Genomic DNA, 19,849 nt, shown 5'->3' with positions numbered 1-19,849 from the left:
TATAAACTCAACTCACTGTGTAATTGTTTTGTACATGACCTTGGGGTTTGGCTAGTTCCCCTGCCTCATTGGATCAAGCTCTCTCCTAAGTCATGCTAGATCAACAAATGATCTTAACTGATGAAGAGAGTGAGAGACAAAGAGTGATAGAGGAAAAGAGTTATCACTTAGTGTAGGATAGAATATTAGGCAGCATATTAAGCATACAATTAATTGTATATATATATATTTATGGTGGTATTGCCATCATAACATTTACATTACATTTACATTTTGTCATTTAGCAGACACATTTATCCAAAGCGACTTACACATGAGAAACATAGCAAGCAATTTGTCATACAAAGTTCAACAACATCTACAGTGTTGTACTGCCAAGCTCTCAAGGTGGAGTAGGAGTAGTATAGGTGCTGGTGCAGAAGAAAGAGATAGAAGTTTTTTTTTTGGGGTACAGTAAGTGCAAGTTAAGTTCAATAGTAAGTGCAATTAGTGTGGATTGGTTACGTGCTCACGGAACAGATGTGCTTTCAGCTGGTTCTTGAATGTTGAGATGGTATCAGGAGATTGTGTGGATGTTGGAAGCTCATTCCACCACAGTGGGACAGACAAAGTGATAGACTGTGAAATAGACTTTGAGCCTCATTATGATGGGACCACCAGGCGCAGCTTGTTCATAGATCTCAGAGAGCGAGTTGGAGCATAGACCTGGAGAAGTGAATTGAAGTAAGAGGGTGCGGTTCCATTGGCTGTCCTGAAGGCCAGAGTCAAAGCCTTCAATTTGACAGGTAGCCAGTGAAGTGAAATCAAGAGTGGAGTGACATGAGCCCTTTTTGGCTGATTGAAGACCAGATGTGCTGCTGCATTCTGGACCATCTGCAGTGGCTTAATTGTGTTAGCTGGGAGGCCAGCCAACAAAGCATTACAGTAGTCCAGTCTTGAAATGACCAGAACTTGGACCAGGAGCTGTGCAGCCTATTCAAACAGAAAAGGTCTGATTTTCCTGATGTTTCAGATCGTGAATCAGTAAGACCAGGCGGTTGATGAGATGTGGGTGGTACAATTAAACTGGTCATCTACCACCACTCCCAGGTTCCAATCTGTTCTGGGTGGTGTTAGTGTAGTTGAACCAAGATGAATAGTGAGGTTGTGGTCAACAGATGGATTTGCTGGGATCAAGAGTAGTTCTGTCTTGGCAAGGTTGAGCTGAATGTTGCGTTTCTTTATCCAGGCCAAAATGTCCGAGAGGCAGGCAGAGATACGAGCTGAGACAGTAGGGTCATCAGGCTGGAACAACAGGTAGAGGTGCGTGTCATCTGCAGAACAGTGATAGGAAAAGCCATGAGCCTCAATGATCGGTCCGAGTGATGTTGTGTATATCGAGAAGAGGAGGGGACCAAGCACTGATCCTTGAAAAACACCAGTGGTCAGCTGGTGTGAATTGGGCACCTCTCCTCTCCAGGAGACCTTGAAAAATCTGCCAATAAGGTATGATTCAGCCCATCCAAGCACAGTTCCTGTGATGCCCAGGTCAGAGAGGGTGGACAGGAGAATCTTATGGGTCACTATGTCAAAAGCAGCAGACAAGTCAAGGAGTATGAGGATGGATAATTTGGAGTTAGCTCTTGCCAGTTGCAGGGTTTCAGGTACTGACAAGAGGGCAGTATCTGTTCAGTGTCCTTTTTTGAAGCCAGACTGATGTCTGCAGAATAGGTTGTTCTGTGTGATAAAAGCAGGCAACTGGTTGTATCCGACCCTCTCAATAGTTTTAGACAGGAAAGGTAGGAGTGAGACTGGTCTGTAGTTGTCGACTACTGTCAGGTTATGTGTTGGTTTTTTGAGCAGTGGGGTTACTCAAGCCAGCTTTAATGTATTGGGAAAGTTTCCTGTTGTGAGAGATGTGTTGATAATGTGTGTGAGTGTGGGTAAGTTTGATGGAGAGGCAGTTGGTAAGACAGTTAGAAAGAAGTGATTGATAATTGCTCAGGTCCGCAGGGTCATTTGACTTGTGCCACTTTCTCTCCACAGCCCTCAGCTCGGTGCAGTGTTCACGAAGTGTCTCTGACAGCCAGGGGCTGGAGGGTGTGGTACATGCAGGCCTGGACATAAGAGGGCAGACACTATCATGACAAGCAGTTAATGGTGAGCAAAGAGCATTTGTAGCTTCATTTAAATCAAGTGAAGAGAAATGGTTAGTGGAGGGAAGGGTTGCAGAGACTATGGAAGAGAAGTGAGTGGGTGAGAGAGAGTGAAGGTTGCGGCAGAAGGAGACCTTAGGTAGAGTGAGAGGTAAAGAAGAAAGGAGAATGAGAGAAAACTGGATGAAGAAATGGTCAGAGATATGTAGAGGAGTAACAAGGGGATTAGTGGTGATACAATTACATGTAAGGATGAGATCTAGCTGTTTCCCTGTTCTGTGAGTTGCAGGGCTGTCCAGTCTTGAAAGGCCAAATGAGGTCAGAAGAGCTAGAAAGTCAGCTGCTTGAGGTTTATCCAGGTGCATTTTAAAGTCCCCAAGGATCACCAGCAGATTGCCGTCCTCAGGGAATGAGGACAGCAATACATCTAGCTCTTCAGTAGAGTTGCCTAGTTGACCTGGGGGACGATAGATAACCAGAAAGTTAATTTTCGCAGGATTGGTGGCAAAAATTACATGATATTCAAAAGTTGTGTTATTGCAGAGAGATGAGAGTGGAGTGAATTTCCATGAGTTGGAAATGAGCAAACCAGTTCCCCCACCCTGCCTAGTTAGATGAGGGATGTGGGTGAAAGTGAAGTCAGTAGAGAGAGCTGAGGGAGTTGCATTGTTGTTTGTGCAGATCCAGGTCTCAGTCAGAGCCAAAACATTGAGTTTTGACTGACTGGCAAAGGCCGGAATGTAGTCAGCTTTGTTGACAGCTGACTGGCAGTTCCACAGTCCAACAGAGATGGAGAGTGGCTGTGGAGAGACAGTGCTAAGTGACCTTAGGTGTTCTGGAGTGCGTAGTCTATAGTGTGTGCGTGTAGATTTTCTCCTACATGAAACAACAGAAATGTACTGAAAACACATAATATATGTATAATAAAGAAATAGAAGTACTATGTGGAAAAGGAAGAGAGAAGGGGGATAAAACTTAGTGTAGTGGCTGGTGTCTTGCCAGTGTCCTTGCTCGGTGGACAGGTCTTTACCCGAGATAAGTCTTCACATGAAGAGGGCTGCCGCATCTGCTACCACTACAATTCTCTCACTACTTAAGTAGTGATTGCTAATTGCTGTATAGATGAGTCCAGCCCACAAATTAGCAACTCAAAGTCAAAAAGTGTCAAATGCCTGAAACTTCAGCTGGATTACCCTAAAATATTCACTAATAGTCAAAGATTTACCTTAATTGTCACGGAAGTGCAGTAAAATCTCCTGGCTAACACAGCTACCCAGTCAAATGTCACAGTAAGAACACAGCTACAGTTGTTGTTTTCCTCTGACAGACCAAATGCTTGTCCTGCTAGGTAAACAGCAATGGGCCTGCTATATATCTCATCAAAATGCTGAGTCCAGCCCACAAATTAGCAACTCAAAGCCAAAAAGTGCCAAATGCCTGAAACTTCAGCTGGATTGCTGAAATCCCTAGAACTGGGTCAATAACTGTCCAACTCATTATTAAAACCTGGAAGGATAGTGGTGAACCATCAGCTTTGCGGAAGAAATGTGGTCAGAAAAAATCTTGAATGATCATGATCGGAGATCACTAAAAGCTTGGAGAAGTCACATTATAAAAAATCGACAGTAGAACTCACAGCTATATTTAATAGGGAAATTAAGAGCATTTCCACACACAATGTGATGAGAATTTACAGAATTGGTACTAAACAACTGTGTGGCCACAAAAAAGCAGTTGTTCATGAGGCTGATCTGAATTGGACTGTGGAGCAATGGAAAAAGGTCATGATGAGTCCAGATTTATTCTATTCCAAAGCGATGGGCTTGACAGATTAAGAAGGGAAGCGCATGAAGCGACTGTAACGATGGCCGCCCAGCACTGAATAAGCCCAATCAGCCGGGAGAGGGTTAAAGAGGCGCCGGGGATGCCAGTTCAAGAGAGAGAGACGCACTAAGTTGTGTTTGCGTCAGTTTTATGTTGTGTTTTGTTCATTTGTGTCATTAAAAGTTTATGTTGACTGCTCAGCCGGTTCCTGCCTCCTCCTTGCCCATCATGTGAACCTGTTACATTGGTGCCGAAACCCGGGAGGGAGGAGGGATTCGCTGTCGGAGAGCCCTCGCCGCTGATGGAGGGTTGCGATGCCGAGGAGGTATGGTCCATTGGTACTGGAGTAGTTCGCCAGAAGGCGGAGGTGCCCGCTGCCGTCTGCCAGGAGACAAAGGAATCATTTTTACACATGAATTGGCCACCACAGACTCCTGACCTTAACCCTGTTGAAAGTCTTTGGGATGTGCTGGAGAAGACTTTACGGAGTGGTTTGACTCTCCTGCCATCAACACAAGATCTCGGCCAAAAATGTATTCAACTGTGGATGGAAATAAATGTTTTGACGTTGCATAAGGCTGTCAAAACAATGCATTGACGAATGCACACCGTAATCAAAGCTAAAGGCGGAGTATTAGAAATATTAGAGTATGCAACTTCTTTTTGGCCAGGCAGTGTATGTCTGCTCTGTTAAGTGAAAGTGTGGATTTAGTGGAAATAAACTGGGCTCATAAGTGGCAATAGTTTGCAAGCCCTAAATCCATATTATTGGTATACTAGTGTTAAAGATAATCTTAAAAAAGTATAATACAGTTATAAAGAAACAGGTAGTTTCTTTCTTTTTCTTTCTGTATCTCTAGAAGTATCCAAGCAATTAAATTTAGCTACCCATTAAAATGACTTACTTTTATCTGTTTTTCTTACGTGTCTTGCATTGTAAATTGAACTGTTGTCAGTGTGAACTGAAGTCTTACAAGTTCCAACCTCTGTCAGACAATGTAAAGGTACTATTTGCTCCTGACTTGAGCTAATGTTATGAGACAGACAACAAACCATTATTAGATGAACTGGATGTCTTGTCCCCCACAGTTTAGTTTCTTTGTCAGTGCTTTTAGGTTTCGAGTTTATAACAGTAGCATTCTCAGATCCCCAGCTGAATATCACATTGTTGCATTATTTTGCTCTTGCTCAAATGCTGCCTGTAAGATGATCCCCATCCCCAGGCTATAATAGATAAGGTGATTAGATATACCTGGTCAGGAAGGATTCACAATTTCACAATTTGATAGAACATTTTATTTAATAAACCAGGATGCAAGCAGTCAATCTGTAAAGACAGTCTTTACATAGAAGTTGCTTATGATCTTTTTTGTATGATGTAAATTAGCCCTTAATGATGCAAATGCATATCCCTAAATATGTGATGTGGAGTGCCGGATAACGTGTGGCCTACTGTATATACAGTATCAGCTTTGATGTTCTAATTGAATTATCCTACTGCAAACTGTGTACTGTCAAATACAAATCAGTTGCATAGTGTCTAATACAGTCCCCTCCTAAATGTGAATCCTTAATGGTAAGCAATTCATTATTTGTGTTTATGCATGTTTGTATGAGAGAGACTGCGAGGACCTAACTTCAGTGACCCTGCTTAATCTCCTTTTCTAGCTAAAAAAATAAATAAAAAATAGACAGATTTGACTGAAAGAATAGTTCACCCAAAAAATATTTTGATATTATTTACTCACCCTCATGTCATTTTCTAAACCCATATGACTTTTTTTCTGAGAACTCAAAGGGAGGAACTGATCTTCTATACAAAGAAAGCATACAGTGAGCAAAAAGCACCATCACAACACTATATATGTAGTCTATACTACCATATTCTGAAGCCATTTAATAGCTTTGTGTGAGGGATGGAATGAAATTTAAGATGTTATTCTAAAAATCTTTCCTCCGCTGTTGTTCTCATCTACTTAATTAACCCCTAAAACTTGACAGCTTATTGAGAAGAGTCATGGCACTGTTTCCAAGGCCTTTGACTAAGTAGACCAAAAACTTGTTTTCATGCTTTTTTGACAAATTAAGTTCCATTAATTTGATGTTGTCTTGGATGAGTCCTGTGTCCTACAGCATATACCTTGTACTGCCCTTTTGAAAAGACAAGCATTGCTGGTCACTAGCATGTTGTGTTTTGGATGCTGACCTCAAGCTGGATCTTAATGAGCAAGCCTCTCCTGGTCAGCCAGCTTCATCAGAAAAACTAGCTAACACAAGCATCAGACCAACACTTACCAGCATAAATCATGAATGGCTCATGCTCCTTGACAGCCTGCTTTGCTTCCAGTGGCACCTGGTGTTTGCCTTTGCCTGTAAGCCAAGCAGCCACACACTCAAATTTTCAGTAAAAACAGCAGCCATATTTAGACCATCATTTTTCAATACCAACTGCGCTGTCTACGACATGCACTTATAATGCACAGAAATGTTAGCCAAGAAAGTTTCTCTACTGGTATACTCATCCATAGTCAGTAGACTGTAGGGAAATAGAAAAGCTGCTTTAAAGACCAATTAAAAACTTTAGTGAAGACATGTGACATCCAAAGTCTGAAACTGGAAGACATAGCTGTCAACTCCTCCAGCTGGAAACAGTTTTACCTTGCTGTTAAACACAGCTGTACAAACGACATGAAGCAAAACCCTTTAATCAGAAGGTGGTGTCCACACAAATATTTATTTATTTATTATTATTATTTTTTTTGTCACTACATGGTTCCTTTAATTTTTAGTATAGACAAATCTTTATGCAATGTCATTCAGTGATATTCCAGAGAATTGTGTGCTTCCAACTTTGTGTCAGCAGTTTTGGGAGGGCACTTTTCTGTTCTACAGGGTTCCCACTCTTTTTGTCCAATGAATTCAAATGACTGTTCCAGGCATTTTTGATTACTGGACACAGATTTTATAAAATGATTTTGATTCAGACAGATTTGTAAATTAATAATTTAGACAGATTTGTGATCCGTTTTGACTAGGCTAATTCCTTGAAAAGAACCGATTAAAAAGAATGATTCACTGACAAATCAGACATCACTATGGTCTGCAAGCAAGTTTTTCTCTACACAAGAGAAAAAACCTAGCTCATTAAATATTTTAGAGCAGAGAAAATCTCGATGCATTATAGATGTTTTTTTTTTTTTTTTAATTATTCACTTTAGAAATTTCCATGACTTTTGAGATCTTATTAATTTTCATAACTTTTCCAGGCCTGGAAAACACAACTCACTGATATTTCCAGGTTTTCCATGGCCAGGAACCCTGGTTCCAGCATTACAATGATACTGTGCACAGAGCGAGGTCCATATAAAATGGTTTACTCAGTCTGGTGTGGAGGAACTTGACTGGCCGGCACAAAGCCCAGACCTGAACCCCAATGAACACATTTGGGATGAATTGGAACACCGATTGAGAGCCAGGCCAGTGCACTGTCCAACATCAGAGCCTGACCTCACTGTTGCTCTTGTGTCTGAATGGGAGCAAATCCCAGCAGTCATGTTTCATAATCTAGAGGAAAGTCTTCCCAGAAGAGTGGAAGCTATAAGTGAGGACCAACTCCCTATTAATGCCAATGGTTTTAAAATTAAGCCAACAAGCATAAATGAATGTGATGTTTGTTTTACACATACCTTTGGCCATATACAGTAGTGTATATATATATATATATATATATATATATATATATATATATATATATATATATATATATATATACCATTTTGGAGTTATATTCATCTCATTACAATTCTATATTTAGTTGTCGTGTAGTGGAAAGCAATAACCAGAGACTGCTTTTTACCCACATAAACCATATAAACCATTTATAACTCTCTCTCTCTCTCTCTCTCTCTCTCTCTCTCTCTCTCCACACACACACACACACACACACACACAGAATTGCACAAATCACACCTTTATCTCTCACTATATTTCCATTCCCTTGAAACATAGACATAATTTATTAATATTGTTTCTGGTGCTGATAGGGGGCTGATTTTAATATTTAATCTAAATGTAGATCTGAGAACATATTGCAGTGAATAGTGCATCAGACGTTGCTTGTAGTTTCTGACATGAGCTCTGCCTCCATCTCAGATCATGACCACAACATAATAATAACATTCTTACCTAATAAGCAGCCACAGGCAACATTTGTCAACTTGCGCTTAGTCTATGTATTGTATTATCTCCAGGTTTTACACTACCCATATATCATACTTTACCTGCATATTTTGAACTTTCTGAATGAATGCTGAAAAGAGCTAACCCTCTAGATTACTTCTTATGATGTCTTGATAAGCAAGCCTGCTAGTTCACTTCTGTCTGTGTAGAAACCTCTTTCAACTCTTTAAAGGTGTCATGAATTGGATTTGTATTTTATTTTATAATGTTCCTTGAGGTCCAAATATAATGTTAGTGTGATTTTTTTCATTAAAAGTAGTCATAATTTAGGAATAATTGGTCATTTTCTATCCAGTTTTTGTGCCTCTGATTCAAATGCTCTGTTTTTTGGGGTGTGTGTTCTTGAAGACTTCAGTGTAAATGCCCACTGCTGTGATTGGGTAACATCTTTGCATGTGGATAAGTGTAAACACCCTTGCCATTATGCACAAACATCATGGTTACTGCAGTCTGTGACAGTGTGGTAAGTAATCACTCTAATTTATGTTTATTCCCTGTCTATTTGTGTAATAGGTATTACTTTTATTGTTGTTTAAACCAAGACAATGGTGTGTATCTTGTTACATACTGCAGTTGGGGCATTTCCAACGGTAAAACATTTCCGTGTTTTACAAATGTTGAGTAACGCATCACAGTACCAAATAAAGTGTAAATACATGGTGCTATCACATTTATAACTGTGAAAGGATACACTTACCATGCAACATGTAAACGTATACAGGATACATTCACCAGTGTTTGTTGCACTGTTGTTCGTCATATAATCATCTTTCATAATATATTCAGTGTAGTGACAAATGCATATGTTGTTCATTACAATGAGTCATGTTTTCATTAAAAAGGAAAGAGATTGTCTAAATATATTGATATCAATACTCTAAGTGCATTTGTGGCAATTGTGCCATCATGCCAACAGAACAAGAAAATATATGCTGCTTAGAGATCCCTGTGCATTAAAACTAATACATGAGCGTCTAAAATCATTAGGATCAAATCAAATACACAGTACACATCTAACAGTCTGTAACATATGAAGCAAAACAATTAACATGGATACTCACACTTGTTTGTTGCGACATCACCGTCGGGTCCAATATAGTTGGCACTGCATCAACTTTTAATTTAAGTCTCTCTGCAAAGCCTGCTTCAAACTGTGTCTTGTTTGTGAAAGAATCATTGGTAAAATGAAGCGAGCAAACAAACATGTTCTTACCGACGCGATCCGGGACGTCATTAAAAATAAAGGTCAGCCACTCTTTCTTAATGTTGGGATCCTTGCGAAGCAAATGCAAGAAATCTAGTTACCCACAACCTGGCACTGCACAACGTCTTGACATCTTCGTGGCCATCGTGACACCTCCTGTTGCTCGAAAAATAATCTCACTGCTCTAATCTAACCGCAAGACCGGTGGGCAGGCCTAAGCAGTGTCGACGACGAAGCAGACGTTGATCTGTTTATGCAGAGGCTGGCCTGCGCTGATGTAATACCTCACTATGGCATAATAGTGAGGAGAAAGTAGAGAACAAGCCATTTTGGCACCTTGGTTTCAATAAAGCCTTTTTTTGGGCTAACGAAGAAGTTTTCATTTTTGAAATTTACAGTAAGTTTTTATTGTGCTATGAACTCTTATATGTCAAGATATCATGGTAATTTGATTTTCCAATTCATGACCCCTTTAAAGCTGCTGCTATCACCCTGATTACTCTCAACTGCTTTTTGCAGATTTTATATATATATATATATATATATATATATATATATAAATCTGTCTTTCCTCTACCACACTGCTCTAAAGCTTTCTAAGTCCTTTCAAAGTGCTGCCTGAATGTTAATATTTGATTGAGCTCAGATGTCTCCAGAGAGATTTTGAAATATTAAGCTCTCTCTGGAGCAACAGACATAATATTTGAATTTAACAGGAAGTCAGACCAAACACACTCCTCTCACCTTAATTATCATCTGACTGCCATATAGTTATTGCCACCATAAGTGCTTGATGTATAAAATGTTTAACTGAGGACATCAGCAAAAAATCAGCAATAGTGTTTAGAGAGGTGTATGCTGACAGTAAGATTGCCTTAATAAATAAAAATGTAACAGTCCCAAAATTACTGGAAAATGTATGTGGTACTTATAAAAATATATGCAAAAATATGGCAAACTTCAATCTACGATAATATTGGTTTCCAAAAGTTGTATCTGCTCTATTTTAAAATTCAACATATATTTTTTTAAAAGGTTACTTGGTAAACATCTAGGTCTGGATGCTGTTCAGTTGCTGGATTTCCTGTTTTCGAAAGTAATACTGTTTAGAAGTTCATTGTAAAACTATCTCTAAAACTTGTGCTAAATGTGATGCCGGCAATATAAATACTAATTTCACAGTTACTGATGCATTTACCAGTTCAGTGACAGAGTTTAAATAAATATTAAGCTCAATTAGAAACCAGTGGAACAAAACTTTGATGATGAATAAGAATTGATGTGCTTTCAGATATTATCTGGTGCCCCAGTACTGTGTGTCATAGTTGTTACATGTATATCTTTGTCTTCCTGTTCCAGAGGGATGCAAAGGGTCAGTGGCTGTTTGGGCAGGTCTGTCAGCATCTGAACCTGCTGGAGAAAGACTACTTTGGCATCAGATTTGTGGACCCAGACAAGCAACGGGTGAGTTCCTATAGTATACTATAGTGTGAGTAGTTAGCAGCACTGAAAGATTGTTGAAAGTTGGTATTTTTTATATTTTGTGAGATGGAGAGAAAAAGACTGTGTGTGAGAGAGAGAGCAAGACTGTGACTGTTATTGTCAATAAATTTTTATCAATATTTTGTTGCTAACAAAAAATGCTTATAAATTCTGGTTCTGAAAAACTAAAAATCTCTCAATCAACAGTCAGTCATGATCAGATCATTTGTCTGTTATGTTTGGTGGATGTCTCAGTTTTTATGTTTGTGCACAAGCTTGTTAAGTGGTACACTGTAAAAAGTGAAACTGCACAATTGTTACCTTAAAGTATAGTTAATTCAAAAGTAACATTTTGCCATCATTTACTCACCCTCATGTCATTCCAAACCCATGAGACTTTCTTTCTTCAATGGAACACAAGAGTAATTTTAACATAAGTACCAATAATGTACTTGAAGGTGCTGTAAGCAATTTCTAGCCTTTCTGGAACTTCTATGAGACTGAGTCATTGAATAAGATACGCCCCGTCTTTCCAAAACACAGCCCTCCAAAGATAGCATTGAGACCAACATAGAACAGCAATGCGTCCTCTCACGTTGTCAAACACAACAGTAGCAAAATAGCGCCCTCAGGTGACAACTGTTATGAATATGAATATGACATGAAACCTGAACGTTCCACTTGAACTACTTCACTATGAGAACACACAAAACGATTGACAGGCAGAAAGCACATCAAAGTCTTCTGATTGGTTTATCAAAAAATGTGTTTGCGGCCCACGGTCACATTTTTATTTGCTGTTTACACAGCCTAGTGCTGTCACAGAGACCGGTAAGAAATCTCAGGACACTTATTTCATTGATATCTCTCAGTGAAAAGGAACATTTTCTGCTTACCATTCCATAAACAAATTGCTTAAAGCACCTTTAATAATGTGCTGGTCTCTCTTTTTAATGCAAATAAAATAAGATGGGGACTGAAAGCTTCAAAAGGTCACTATAAAAGCACTATAAAAGCATAAAAAAAGTAGTTCATATAAGTTGTCTTTAAATTGTTGTTCACTGAAAATTGTGACATCCAGATCTCGTGTTCCTTACACAAAGCCACGGTATAATATAGCTTCAGAAGCCTTGGTATATTGTGCACAAGTCGTATGGGCCACTTTTATGATACATTTATGTTTTGCATCCATTTTGAAACTTTAATGCTCCAGTCCCCATTCAATGTAATTGAATGGAAAAGATCAACCAATAAATTAAACAAAATTTCTCCTTTTGTGTTCCACTGAAGAAAGAAAGTGATATGGGTTTGGTATGACATGAGACTGAGTAAATAATGACAGAATTTTGGGTGAACTTATCCTTTAAAATTTTACCTGATCTGATCATTAAAAATGATAAAACAATATTAAAAGATATTTTTGACACATTTTTGGATTATCTCACAAAACGTCCTGGTTACTTTCGTAACCTCCATTTCCTGATGGAGGGAACGAGACGTTATGTCAATGTCACTCTTGGGAGCCCCAAACACCTCTGCTTTTTTCGATAAAAGGCCAATGAGAATTGGCGAGTGGAATTTGCATGCCACTCCCCCGGACATACGGGTATAAAAGGAGCTGGTATGCAACCATTCATTCAGGTTTTGTGCTGAGGAGCCGAGACCAGGTCCCGGCCATTTCAGCAGGTAGTTCAGCATTGTGGCAAGAGGGACACAACGTCTCATTCCCTCCATCAGGGAACGGAGGTTACAAAAGTAACCAGGACGTTCCCTATCTGTCACTCACTCGATGTTGTGTCGATGTAGTGACACTAGCGGCCCCTATACAAAACGCCACAACTAGCTGAACTGTGTTGCGTGAACTGGTGGTGTGTGATGGGCAGACTGCTGTGTGCCTCGTAGCCAGCGCACCAGGCAGTCACGTAACCTCCCCCAATGCTCTTATGAGCATCGAACGGTCCATCAGGAACAAGTCGACTGCCCAATTATAGGGACAGGCTAGCCAAGCTGAGGCCTCTTTTCCCTCTCTTTTCTCCCCAAAAAGAGTGGAATTTGTTAACTGACTGGGAGCCATAAGTGTCTGCGTTGGGGGGTGTCCCTCCCAAGGGGAAGACACTGTGGAGACCACACCCTGCCCAAAATGAGGGGGGGGGGGTATTTTGAGTGGAATATGTCACATGGTCTTAAAGAGTCTTGTCGGAAGTATATCATATGGAGAGGTCCCATGGTAGGTCCCACCCGAAGGGGGAGGAGTTTCTACAGAGCATGGCACTGGGGGCAGAGGGGCCTCTGCCCAAGGAAGATGCAGTTTGAAACAATTTTTGCGGAAGATATCACATGGGGTCGCATTCGGGGAACCAGCACATGTGGAGCACCTACCTCAGTACAGAGGCTCATTAGCGCACGTACTGGGCCGGTCAGCGAGTTTCTTCGCAAACTCAGCTGCCAGAGGGCTAAGAAGGAAAGTCATCCAGGGATCACAGTCTGTGAACACGACTGGGAGTTAAGAGTGCACGTCTTCACCTCAAGGGAGAGGAAAGGTGCTATGCGCAAGCAGTACACCCGGCCAGTTGTCCCGGAACTTACCTGCCATGCCTGCCAATACACAGGATGAGACCGGCTCAACCCGGAGATTGTAGAACCTCGCAAAGGTGTTGGGTGTTGCCCAGCCCGCTGCTCTGCAGATGTCTACCAAAGAGGCGCCACTGGCCAGGGCCCAGGAGGCCGCCACACTCCTGGTGGAGTGGGCTCGTAACCCCGCAGGAGGTGTCATGTCCTGAGCCTGATATGCCATCGTGATGGCGTCGATGACCCAGTGGGCAATCCTCTGTTTGGAGACAGCGCTTCCTTTCTGCTGTCCACCAAAGCAAACAAAGAGCTGCTCGGAGCTTCTAAGGCTCTGCGTACGATCCAAATAGATGCGTAAAGCCCACACCGGACACAGCAACGCCAAGGCTGGGTCTGCCTCCTCCTGGGGCAGCGCTTGCAGGTTCACCACCTGATCCCTAAAGGAGTCGTGGGAACCTTGGGCACATAGCCCGGTCGGGGTCTCAGGATCACGTGAGAGTAACCTGGACCAAACTCCACGCACGATTCGCTGACAGAGAACGCCTGCATGTCCCCTATCCTTTTGATGGAAGTGAGCGCAGTCAGGAGGGGAGTCTTCAAAGAGAGTGCCTTAAGCTCAGCTGACTCCAAGGGCTCAAAGGGAGCTCCCTGTAGACCCCGAAGGACTACAGAGAGGTCCCATGAGGGGACGAGGCATGGTCTGGAGGGATTCAACCTCCTAGCGCCTCTCAGGAACCTGATGATCAAGTCGTGCTTCCCCAAATACTTACCATCTACTGCAGCGTGATGCGCCGAAATAGCGGCTACATACACCTTCAGGGTGGAGGGGGACAGCCGCCCCTCCAGCCTCTCCTGCAGGAAGGAAAGCACTGATCTGACTGCGCATCTCTGGGGGTCTTCGCGTCGGGAAGAACACCACTTAGTGAACAGACGCCACTTCAAGACATGCAGGCGCCTCGTAGAGTGAGCCCTAGCCTGAGTGATCATGTCTACCACCACGGGTGGTAGGCCACTTAGGTCTTCCACATCCCGTCCAGGGGCCAGATGTGGAGATTCCAGAGGTCTGGTCGTGGGTGCCAGATGGTGCCCCGTCCCTGAGAAAGAAGGTCCTTCCTCAGGGGAATTCGCCGGGGGGGGGGCAGTAGCGTGTTACTAGGATGATCTGCTCCTCGTCCTCCCTGACCTTGCACAGGGTCTGTGCAAGTAGGCTCACTGGGGGAAACGTGTATTTGCGTAGTGGGAGGATTCCCGGGAAGCAAACAGATCTACCTGTGCTTGACCGAATCGACTCCAAATCAGCTGGACCACCAGTGGAGTCTCCACTCTCCCCTGAGGGTAACCTGACGTGAAAGCGCGTCCACTGCGGTGTTGAGGTCACCCGGGATGTGAGTGGCTCGTAGCGACTTAAGGTGCTGCTGACTCCAGAGGAGGAGACCGCAGGCGAGTTGTGACATGCAATGGGAGCGTAGACCGCCTTGGCGGTTGATGTATGCTACCGATGCTGTGTTGTCCGTCTGGACCAACACGTGCTTGCCCTGGATCAATGGCCGAAACCTCCGCAGGGAGAGCAGTACTGCCAACAACTCTAGGCAGTTGATGTGCCAACGCAGCCACAGGCCAGTCCAGGAGCCGACGGCTGTGTGCCCGTTGCATACAGCAACCCAGCCCATCTTGGAGGCCACTGTTATAACCACAACGCACCTGGAGACCTGCTCTAGGGGAACCCCTGCCTGTAGAAATGCAAGGTCGGTCCAAGGGCTGAAGAGACGGCGACAGATCGGTGTGATGGCCACGCGATGTGTCCCGCAGTGCCATGCCCATCTCGGGATTTGAGTCTGAAGCCAGTGCTGAAGTGGTCACACATGTATCAACCTGAGCGGTGTGGCAGCCGCTGAGGATGTCATATGCCCCAAGAGCCTCTGAAACTTTCAGTGGAACCGCTGTTCTCCATCTGAACGCCTTCAGACAGTTCAGCACCGACTGTGCACGCTCGTTCGTGAGGCGCGCTGTCATCGAGACTGAGTCCAACTCCAAACCGAGAAAAGAGATGCCCTGAACCGGGGAGAGCTTGCGCTTTTCCCAGTTGACCCGAAGCCCCAGTCGGCTGAGGTGCCGGAGCACGAGGTCCCTGTGTGCACACAGCAACTCTCGAGAGTGAGCTAGGATTAGCCAGTCGTCGAGATAGTTGAGGAGGCAGGAGGCCCACTTCCCTTAGCGGGGCAAGGGCAGCCTCTGCGACCTTCGTGAAGACACGAGGGGACAGCGACAGGCCGAAGGGGAGGACCTTGTACTGGTACGCCTGGCCTTCGAAGGCAAACCGCAGGAAGGGTCTGTGTCGAGGTAAGACCGAGACGTGAAAGTACGCGTCCTTCAGGTCTACCACCGCGAACCAATCTTGACGCCGAATGTGTTTTTGCGTCAGCATCTTGAACGGGAGTCTTTGCAAAGCCCGGTTCAGTACTCGCAGGTCCAGGATTGGTCGCATCCCACTGCCATTCTTCGGTACGATGAAGTAAGGGCTGTAGAACCCTTTCTTCATCTCAGCTGGAGGGACAGACTCTATCACGCCCTTGCGCAGAAGGGTAGCGATCTCCGCACGCAAGGTAGCAGCATTCTCGCCCTTCACCAAGGTGAAGCGGACGCCACTGTACCTGGGCAGGTGCCTGGCAAACTGAATCGCGTAGCCGAGTTGGACGGTCCGGGTCAGCCATCACGACGGGTTGGAAAGCGCAAGCCATGCGCCCAAACTCCGGGCGAGGGGGACCAAGGGAATGATCATGTCGGACGTACCGGCAGGTGGGGCCTCATGGCGGGGCAGAGCTTGAGGTGCCACATCGAGGGTACTTGAGCCCCGTGGCCGTGCTGAGTCCAGGGACATCGAAACACTTACCTGGCTCCTGCTGCCCACCATAAGATTGACCGAGGAGGGGGTAGGAGGAATCTCGTCCCCATAGTCCACTGGAACCAATCCCGCGTGGGCGTGTTTGTGCCACAGCTGGGTGCACAGGGGTGGGGGGTCCGCCGCTGGAGCGCCATACCTGCCAAAATGGGATGGTGGATGGTGGTCGTGACGACGGCCGTGCGCACCGGATATGTGACCCAGGAGACAAGGGAACCATTCTTTTGTCAGGCTTTTGGGTGCCGCAGCCTCCTGGGCATGCGGCGACAAAAGATTCTCCTCCTGGCCCTCCACCGGGGGATGGAGTAGTCTGTCGACCAGCCCCAGAGAAGTGGGTCTCCTCGCCCCTGGGTGCTTCGAAGCCTTCCTTGGGTTCTTAGCGGCCGACCGCGAGACGGGTGGCGTCTGCTTCCTGCGGAGGGCTCCACGCTGGAGCTGAGCCACGGGGCGGGCTGTGGCGGAGCCGGTGTTGTTGCTGCAGGAGGACGCCCTTGGTGACGAGCAGACAGGGTGCAGGGTCTTAAGCCGCGCCAGGGCAGGATATGTTGTAAAACCTCCATCTGCTTTTTCACCGCCGAGAACTGCTGGGCAAAGTCCTCGACGGCGTCGCCAAACAGGCCAACTTAGGAAATGGGGGCGTCAAGGAACCGTGCCTTGTCCGCCTCTCCCATCTCGACAAAGTTGAAACAAAGGTGGCACTCCTGGACCACCAGGGTGGACATCGCCTGCCCGAAAGACTGCGCCATGACCTTCGTCGCCTGGAGAGCGAGGTCGGTCACCAAGTGCAGTTCCTGCATCAATCCCGGGTCAGAACCATGTTGTGCAGTTATTTTAGCGCCTTGGCTTGGTGTACTTGCAGGAGAGCCATGGCGTGCAGGGCGGAGGCGGCTTGTCCAGCGGCACTGCAGGCTCTGGACGGGAGTCTTGGGCGCCAATACCAGGTGGCGGCGCTCTGTGGACACAAGTGCACCGCGAGTGCCTTGTCCACCTTGGGGATCACCGAGTACCCCCTGGCCACTCCGCCATCGAGGGTAGCGAGAGCGGGGGAGCTGAAAGACTGGGACCGGGCAGTAAAAGGTGCCTCCCACGATCTTGTCAGCTCCTGATGCACTTCCGGGAAAAAAGGAATGGGGGCGGGGCAGGGCGTGGCCGTGGGCGGCGCCCCGTGCCCAGGAACCGATTGTCGAGCCGCGAGGGTTCAGGGGAGAATGTAGGGTTCCACTCTAGCCTGACGCTCGTGGCCGCCCGGGAAAGCATGTCCATCATTTCCGCGTCGGCATGAGACTGGGCGACCGTTCCCGAAGGAGGAAGCCGAGCCGAAGCCTCTGCGTCAGACTGGACAAGCCCACTCTCCGATGCTGCGCTCGATAACTCATCGTCTTCCGGAGCTCTTAACGAGAAGTCGAACTCACGCTGAGACGAGCCACCGGTCTTGTGCGAGAGCCCGATTGGGGCAAGCGAGCGTGCTGGGGAATGGGAGGTCCGTGGGGGGATACTTGGTGGAGGTGGTCCATTTGATGTCCCCAAATCGCCCCCAGTGCTAACCAACGTGGCCTCAAACCCATAGGTAGAAGGACTGGTTTCTTACGAAAACAAGCCGCTACTGCAATGTTGCCATGCTCATGTTCTATTAATGAGGACATGACTCATCCACGAACGATGTCTCCACGTGGGCAGTGCCCAGACACGTAAGACAGCGATCGTGGCCGTCAGAAGCGGAGCGATATCAACCGCAACCAGGAATAACGCACAAATGGAAAGACATCTTTAAAAAGACGTTCCGTGTGTGCCGCTCTTTTAGAAAGAAAATATACTCTTTTTAGTATATACTCTTTTAGTTGTTTCTGCCGAAGTGCCCAGGGGCGTTCTCTGCACTCCACGGGTGCAGAGGGGGAGAAGCCGCTGAAATGCGCCGTAGAATCCAGCAGATGAGGTGAATGAACTTTGCGGATGAATTCAGCTTCAATGAATAGAACCGCTCAGCTCTGAAGAGAAAATCTGAATGAGTGGTTGCATACCAGCTCCTTTTATATCCGTATGTCCAGGGGAGTGGCATGTAAATTCCACTCGCCAATTCTCATTGGCCTTTTTTCAAAAAAAGCAGAGGTGTTTGGGGCTCCCAAGAGTGACCCCCAGTGTCACTACATCGACACAACGTCGAGTGAGTGACAGATAGGGAACAATTATTATAGTGTTTGCACAAAAATCACATGCTTGTTCTAATGTGTAACTGCAAGGGGGTGATCTAATTGATATGTAATGCTATGAAGAGTAATTAGTAGACAAGGCTGGTCATAACAATGAGTTAAACAGATATTCTGGAATTTCCATCTGCAATCTAGTCATCATTTTTTTTTATTTTGTTGTTTCAGCATTGGCTGGAGTTCAGTAAGCCAATTACTAAACAAATGAGATGTAAGTCATACTTCACTACATATCTGTGCAAAATTCTAGCCTCATTCTTTTTGTGCAGTGTATAATTTAGGATTTTGTGTAAAAAATATTTTTTGCATTCAAATATTTAAGTGGTGAAAACGTTTATTAACTGCTTGATTAGAGGGGCCTGGGTTGCTCAGCGAGCATTGACACTGGCTGTGTCTCGTTTGGAAGGCTACGTCCTCCGGAGGTTGCATTTGTCGGCTGCATACGTCATCGAGGCTGTTTCATTTCATAAAAGCGAGTAGGACACTTCGAATACAGCCTTCTTTCACGGGAATTCGGAGGATGCATGAGGTGTATCCTTCGTGGGCACTCACAACCCACAATTCTTTGCTTCAACTGAAATGTCTAAAAAAAAAAAACACCAATTTGCCCGTAAATATGATGTTCAAATGCAAGTAATGTTAATTCCCAAGTTGAAGTACCTCAGTATATTAATATATAATTAAAATAAAGTATTAGTCTAAAAGTATACTTGTAAAATCTATTTTATTTCTCTTTACATCATTATAACTCTCCTAAAATGTACCTCATACATTCCCTTCTAAAGGGACTTTGTTACCTTCTCACTCAAAGTGCTCGCACTTGTTAAAGAGGGGTGTGCTGTCATAGCAACCATGTTTTGTTTAAACGAGGCTTGTTTAAAGGAGGACACTCGGTATACTGCAGCCTTAAAGGACGCGTCCTACCTAGCACGCAGCCTTCCAAACGAGACACAGCTACTGACTACCACTCCTGGAGTTGCGAGTTCGAATCCAGGGTTTGCTGATTGACTCCAGCCAGGTCTCCTAAGCAACCAAATTGGCCCAGTTGCTAGGGAGGGTAGAGTCATGGGGTAACCTCCTCGTGGTCACGATTAGTGGTTCTCCCTCTCAAAGGGGCACGTGGTAATTTGTGTGTAGATCGCAGAGAATAGCATGAGCCTCCACATGTGGAGTCTCCGCGGTGTCATGCACAACGAGCCACGTGATAAGATGCACGGATTGACAGTCTCAGAAGCAGAGGCAACTGAGACTTGTCCTCCACCACCCTGATTGAGGTGAGTAACCGCGCCACCAC

The 19,849-nt window shown here is 44.9% G+C and overlaps 1 protein-coding gene across 2 annotated transcripts in view; it reads left to right on the top strand.

The window, feature by feature from the left end:
• LOC127409651 (FERM domain-containing protein 5-like) overlaps window positions 1-19,849 on the top strand; it is a 37,410-nt gene that overhangs the window by 6,072 nt on the left and 11,489 nt on the right. Inside the window, exons 2-3 of one of the 2 annotated variants that reach the window (XM_051644363.1) lie at window positions 10,762-10,866; window positions 18,724-18,766. In XM_051644363.1, the coding sequence (XP_051500323.1) occupies window positions 10,762-10,866; window positions 18,724-18,766 (148 nt within the window). The remainder of the gene's footprint in view (window positions 1-10,761; window positions 10,867-18,723; window positions 18,767-19,849) is intronic. The other variant, XM_051644373.1, reaches the window with a different exon arrangement.

This window comes from Myxocyprinus asiaticus, chromosome 2 (genome assembly GCF_019703515.2).
Source record: "Myxocyprinus asiaticus isolate MX2 ecotype Aquarium Trade chromosome 2, UBuf_Myxa_2, whole genome shotgun sequence".
Lineage (NCBI taxonomy): Eukaryota > Metazoa > Chordata > Actinopteri > Cypriniformes > Catostomidae > Myxocyprinus > Myxocyprinus asiaticus.
Note: the sequence above shows the minus strand (reverse complement) of the source record. Positions and strands in the feature narration are given on the sequence as shown.